Genomic DNA, 6,443 nt, shown 5'->3' on the forward strand with positions numbered 1-6,443 from the left:
GGATGGGTGGGTGAGTGGGTGGGTGAACGGATGAGTGGGTAGATGGATGGATTGCTGGGTGAGTGGGTAGGTGGATAGCTGGAGGCTATTGACAGATGTGTCTGCATAAACAGAAGGCAGTGTCCTAAGTGGCTGATGGAAAATTCCTCTGTCCAAAAGATGTGTCTCACAGGTTGGGAGAGGGAGGGAGTAGAAGTACTTTCAAGGGAGCTGGTGTTTGCTGTAGGTTGGATCTGGGTGTCTGCCAAAGGCCCTTGTGTTAAAAGATCTGTCTTCACCTCAACTCTGTAGGGAGGAAATGGAACTCTTCAGAGTTGGGGCCTAGAAGAGGTTTTTAGGTCACTTAAAATGTGTTCTTGAAGGGGACTGTGGGAACCCCAGGCCCACTGACCTAAGTCAATAGGGTCAACTAATCAGAACATAAGCCTCTAAAACAACATATAGACAAACAACAGAAATTTAGCCCAAACCAGATGCAGAAAGGCACATTTGTCATCCCAGTACCTGGCAGGCTGAGGCAGGAGGATTACTGTGATTTCGGAGGCCAATTTGGGCTACATAGTGAAGTCCTTTAGGAAAAAAAGAAGAAAACAGTAGGAAGAAAATAAGAAAAAAAAAAAAACTAGAATAATTCTCACTGTCTCTTTCTTGCTCTGTCTCTCTTTGCATGTCTATCCTTTCTCTGCCCCTTCTGTGTCTGCCTCTGTCTCTCTCTGTGTCTGTCTGTCTTTGTTTCTTTCTCTCTCACACACACATGCACACACACACACACACACACACACACACACACACCCTATCTTCCTATACGTTCCAAGCTTGTTTTACACTCTTAGGCTAAATAACCTCTTCTTCAGCCTCACAAGTCCCTGGGACTCTACAGATCTATGCCGTGTGGAGTCAAGGGGAGCAATCAAAACTCTTCATGCTGTCTCGGCTGTTACCACAGCAGAAGGCTGATGATGGGGCCTACTGTGTGCTAATAGTTAATAGTCAATAAGTGTGTGGTTGTGTGGTGGGAGAGCTGCGTGCTTCGCGGGTTCGTGCACGCATGCATGTGGATAGATGTGTGTGTGTGTGTGTGTGTGTGTGTGTGTGTGTGTGTGTGTGTGTGCTCTCGCATGGTAGGGCAGTGCATTTTCTGGTGAGACAACTCAAGACCAACATGTAGGTTCACGGTCAGCAGAATCAAATCTAGGCCCCCAGGGTAGAATGTTGCAGAAATGAGAAAGCGGCCTCTCATCAGCGGACACACAGGCCCTGCCTGCTCGCCTTATGAGGAAGCCGTTCACTGGATTCTTCTGACTAGTGGCTTCCAATTGGCTTGGCTACGTCACTTTGGGCAATGGTTTCGGTTGGCTTCGCTAACAGTTTCACTTGTAACCATCACTAAAACCATGCTGCTCTATGGCTTCCGCTTGGCCTGAGTGAGGCTTCTGACTGGCTTGACCATAGTTTCCGGCTGCTTTGTGTTTGGCTTCCTGAGCCTGTGATTCCCAGTTGTCCTTTCAGTTTCTGGTTGGATTAGTCAGCGGTTTTCAGCTTCCTGTGATTGCCCTTCGGTTTCTGCTTGGATTGGCCAATAGTTTACAGCTTGTGTGACCTATGCCTCCTAGTCAGTTTCACTTAGGAGTTCTGGATAGCTTGACCTGTGGATTTCAGTTGGCTCAACCTATTGTACACAGTTGGCTTAACCTATGGCTTTTAGTCAGCTTGACCTGTAGTTCACTGTTGGCTTAACCAGTGGTTCCTAGTTGGTTTGACTATAGTTTCCAGTATGGTGGTTCTAGTGGTTTCTGCTGGGATTGGCCAATGATTTCCGGTTCGCTTGGCCAGTGTTGAAGCCCAGCAAGAATCAGAAAGATGGGAAGAGGGTCCCATAGAAGGACGCTTTCCTTAGCCACCTCCCTATGGTTTCTCAAGCCAGCTGTCCCAGCAGCTGGAGATGACAGTCTCTGGCAAGGAGGTGCTGTCCCTGAGGATTACTCGTTGTCAGAGCAGGCTAGTTCAGCTGAATTAAGGTCATATTTTCATTTTGAGTCCAGGCCCTCAGACTCAGCATGAGGCCCAGGCAGGGCTGAAACCCATGATCCTCCTGCCTCAGGCTGCTGAGCACTCGGCTAACAGGTACATAGCACCTCCTCTGCGTCCTTCTCTCTTGCAGTTCCTCCCTCTTGCCCGACCCTGCAACACCCGTGCCTCAGAGAATCACACCCCTATTGACACAAGCATCTGCCCACTCACAGGTGTGTTCTTCACTTCGCCCTCTCTTTTGGTAATGAATTTCTTACTCCGAAATGTTTCTCAGCTGGCCCTGATGAGCAGCCCAGAGTTACTAAGATCCTGCGTTACAAACACAAACCCTAACTATCAAGCTCCAGCTCAGCGGCAGCATGCTCGGCTCATGCGCAAGAGGCACGGGTGTAACCCCCAGCTCACGCAGTGAGGGAAACTCCAATTATCCAAAAAGTTAAATCCTGCTTTAGTCCCAGCACTCAGAAGGCAGAGGCAGGCAGATCTCTGTGAGGCAAGGCCAGCCTGGTCTACACAGTGAGTTCCAGGACGGCCAGGGCTACACAGAGCCATCCTGTGTCAAGACAAAGAACTAAACAAACATATGTAACGGCTCATCATCCTCGGGGAAAGGAGGACATGCTGGAAGCTGGGAGTGGTGGTGCAAAAATCTGCACACCGGGAGGGAGGAGGAGCAGGGCTCACAGTCCTGTGCTTCACAGCCAGGCCCTCTGCAGGGTGCGTCCATGAACTCCCAACACTAAAACCTAAAGGAAAAAGGCAAGCTCTGGGCTGCTGAGATGCTCAACAACCCAGCTTCATGGGAGAGACCCGTACTGCGGTGGACACATGCTGTGATGCATATAAATGAACACAAAAGTAAATATATATATATACACACATATATTTGGTTGGTTGGTTTTTCGAGACCGAGTTTCTCTATGTAGCCCTGGCTGTCCTGGAACTCACTCTGTACAGAAGGCTGGCCTCGAACTCACAGAGCTGGGTCTGTCTCTTGCCTGGAGAGCTGGGATTAAAGTCGTGCACCACTACATCCTCCTAAAATATGTTTTAAGACCACAGGCTGACACATTGCTCTGAAGCTTTGCCCGGGGCTGTTAATGGGTCAACATGGGGATTGGGCGCCCCCTGCAGGAGACTGGAGTCAGAAAGCAGTAAGAGCATAGAACACTGGTGAAGAGCTGCAAAGAGCAACAGAAGTCCATCTCTTAGGCAGCTACACGCGCCGCTCTAAAAAGCATTAACCATCATCTTCTGTGGAGCTGGGAATAGCGCCCACATTCTATTCAGACAAGGAGAGCTTTACACTTGAGCACTCAGCTCCTCCCTGGGGATTCTAGGCGGGGCTCCAGCCCTGAGCCACGCCCCCAGCTCCTCACTGGGGAATTCTAGGCGGGGCTCCACCCCTGAGCCACGCCCCCAGCACCTGGAACTCACTTCTTGTACTCTTTGCGCACAATGTAGAGAATGTGTATGGCGATGCTGTTGAGTGCGTATGCATTGATTGTGGGCTTCACGAACGTCAGGAAGGTGCTGATCATAGTGGTCAAAACTACCAGGCAGCTGAAGTAGAACCTGAGGGCAAGACGGGGAGGGGGGAGGGGGGGTGAATGTCCCAGAGGTGCTGAAGGACTCAGGGAGGTCACCTTGGGCAGCCAAATAGATTCCATAAACCAAGTACTCTGGGGAGTCTAGCTGGACTTAGGAGAAGCCTCTGGGTTTTCTCGGGGCTACTCAGGAAGGATAGGATCCAAGAAAACCCGGGGGTACCAGGCCGGGACTAAAGAGACCAGAGGTGGGCTGGGAGGATGAAGAGGGGTCAGGGGATTCAAGAGGCCTGGGGTTCAGGCAAGCTTTCAGATCAGAAGATGAAGAACAGGCCAGGCATGATGGCACTCAGGGAGACAGAGGCAGATGGATTGCTGTGAGTCCGAGGCCAGCCTGGTCTACAAAGCGAATCCAGAACAGCCAGGGCTACACAGAGAAACCAGGTCTTGAAAAAAAAGCAAAAGGAAACAAAGACTTTCCAGGCAGTAGAGGGACAGGTGTGTGGAGGTCCAGGGGAATCATAAAGGATCTTTGGGAAACTCTTAGGTGGTCTGAGAGTGAGAAGGAACCGGGTAAAGGGACATGACAGGGTCCACAGAGGGGGCGAGCCCACCGTGTCCACACAGCCCACTCTACCTGTTCCCCTTGGTGAACTTGGGGAAGTAGCAACGGGGCATCCACACGCTGTACCCGCTGGCCAGTAACCACAGGATGGAGATCTCGTCCAGCATCTGTCCCAGGAAGCTCAGGGTCATGTGGAAATACATGGAGAACAGACCTGTGGGTAGGCAGAGGCAAGCAGAGGCAGTTGAGAGGGCTGGCTTTCTCTAGGACACTTCCAGCGCCTCCCACACTCATACCTACCTACGACCATGAAGAGGGCCGAGACTCCATAGACGGCCCGGGTGCGCTTCTGAGCGTACGGATGCATGAGGAACATGATGAGGGGTCCAAAGATAAGGAAGAACACATTGCTGAACTGCGAGAGAAACAAGAACAGGACTCACGAGAGAACAGCGTGGAGGTCCTGTGCACCCAGGGCTCCTCCACAGCTGACCCATTGCCTGGGCAGTCAAGGGACGAACCAAGATTCGTCCATCACCTGACCGTCGTTTCCCAGCTCATCTTTCCTGGTTTTAGGGTTCTTTTTTTTTTTTAAGTTTGTTTGTTTGTTTTGTGACAGGGTCTCACTGTATGGGTGTGGTTATCCTGGAGCTCCTTGTGTAGACCAAGCCTCAAACTCAGAGATCCACCTGACTCTGCCTCCCGGGTGCTGGGATTAAAGATGGGCACCACCACCATGCCCAGCCCCTCCTTTTATTTTTAAAAAACATGTTATTCATTAGGACTCCTGGCCTTTAATCCCAGCCGTCAGCAGGCAGAAATAGGTTAATCTTTATGTGTTCAGCCAGCCTTGTCCACTCAGAGAATCCCAAGCACTGTGTGTGAGACACTGTCACACACAAAAAGTTATTATTATTACTAATGGAATCCTGGAGCTTCACCCCTAACCAGGACCCCAGATGCCTAGCAGGGGAGTCTAGGTAGGAACTCCACCCCTGACCATGCCCCAGCCCCTCCCTGGGGAGTTCTCAGTGGGGCTCAGCAGGCGAGGGTGCTTGCCAACAAGCCTGTTGACCTTGCTTAGATCCCCAGAACCCACATGGTGAAAGCAGGACTGATCCCCACAAGCTGTCCTCTGATGCTCCTCCCACCGTGTCTTCCCGACCATGGGCCCAAACAAACTCTTCCTTAACTTCCTTTTGCTGAGTATTTTTGTCACAGTTACAGCTAACCACGTGTTTCTGACCACCATCCCCACTTCCCCCTCAGCTAGGCCGTGATGTGGCTTGGTCAGTTGTCTACAAGGCAAATCCTAGAGACTAACAGCACCTCAGTCATGCTGATCTGAGTATCTTCCATTGTATCGAAAGTACTTGTCAGCCTCCCTTGCAGCTACGCACAGCCATGTGACTAGGATTTGGTCAATGAAATTCAAGCATAACCGTAGCTTCCAGGTTGTTTCTAGAGGTAAAAGGGGTTTCTCTGGCACGTTCCACTCCCTTTCCCTCCCCTTTATTCTTTTCATTGTGAGACAGGGCCTCACTCTGCAGTCCAGTCTGGTCTTAAGCGAGGCAAACCTTCCAACTCGGCCTCCTGAGTACAGTTGTTACCGGTATGCACTGCCATAGGAGCAGGAATGACAGCAGAAAAGTAGAAGCAGGGGCTGGCAAGAGGGCTCAGTGGGTAAAGGTAGTTGCCTCGAAGGGTGTTGACCTGAGATCAATCCCCAGGACACCAACATGGTAGGAGAAGAAAACTCCTGAAAGCAGTTCTCTGGCCTCCATGGTTCATGCTGTGGCGCACGTGTGTGTGTGTGTGTGTGTGTGTGTGTGTGTGTGTGTGTGTGTACACATGTAAATAAAAAAAAAAAACAGGGAAGGGAATCAAGCCTTGTTTTTTATTGTATTTTCCTTAGTACTTTGAGACAGCCCAGAATGACCTTGAACTCAGGATGCTTCTGCGTCCATCTCACGTGTGCCGGGATGACAGGTGGTGCCACCGTGCATGGCTGAACCAAGCAATTTGATGGTGGTTTTGAATCACAAAGAACCTTCAGCTCTAAAGTCATCTACCCGAGGCTGAGAGAGAAGAGCACTGCATACAGAGGCTCTATTCCCAGCACCCACAAAGCCACTCAAAACCACCTGTAAGTCTAGTTCCCAGGGATCTGGCTCCCTCTCCTGGCCTCCGTAGGAACTGCATGTTCATGACATACATGCAGGCCAACACCCATACACGTAAAATAAACACACCCAAACAATTTAGAACCAGACCTCCTCAGGGGTGCATGACCCATACCT

The 6,443-nt window shown here is 50.7% G+C and overlaps 1 protein-coding gene across 1 annotated transcript; it reads right to left on the reverse strand.

Moving 5' to 3' along the window:
- Positions 1–3,464: 3,464 nt before the first annotated feature.
- Acer1 (alkaline ceramidase 1) lies at positions 3,465–5,502 on the reverse strand. The gene is made up of 4 exons (XM_055608798.1): positions 5,473–5,502; positions 4,444–4,558; positions 4,216–4,357; positions 3,465–3,606 (listed from the first exon to the last, which is right to left on the reverse strand). The coding sequence occupies exons 1-4, from the start codon at positions 5,500–5,502 to the stop codon at positions 3,465–3,467; spliced, it is 429 nt and encodes a 142-aa protein (XP_055464773.1).
- Between the last annotated feature and the right edge of the window lie 941 nt (positions 5,503–6,443).

This window comes from Psammomys obesus, unplaced genomic scaffold (assembly GCF_907164565.1).
Source record: "Psammomys obesus unplaced genomic scaffold, mPsaObe1.curated_primary_1811, whole genome shotgun sequence".
NCBI classification, from domain to species: domain Eukaryota; kingdom Metazoa; phylum Chordata; class Mammalia; order Rodentia; family Muridae; genus Psammomys; species Psammomys obesus.

Bases quoted from the DNA above. Each gene is read 5' to 3' on its own strand.
- Acer1 (XM_055608798.1), bottom strand. From the start codon at position 5,502: ATGGAAGATACTCAGATCAGCATGACTGAG. The intron at 4,358-4,443 runs GTAGGTATGAGT...GCCTACCCACAG, and splicing joins GGCCCTCTTCATGGTCGTAG to GTCTGTTCTCCATGTATTTC. The intron at 3,607-4,215 runs GTAGAGTGGGCT...TCTTGCCCTCAG, and splicing joins AAGTTCACCAAGGGGAACAG to GTTCTACTTCAGCTGCCTGG.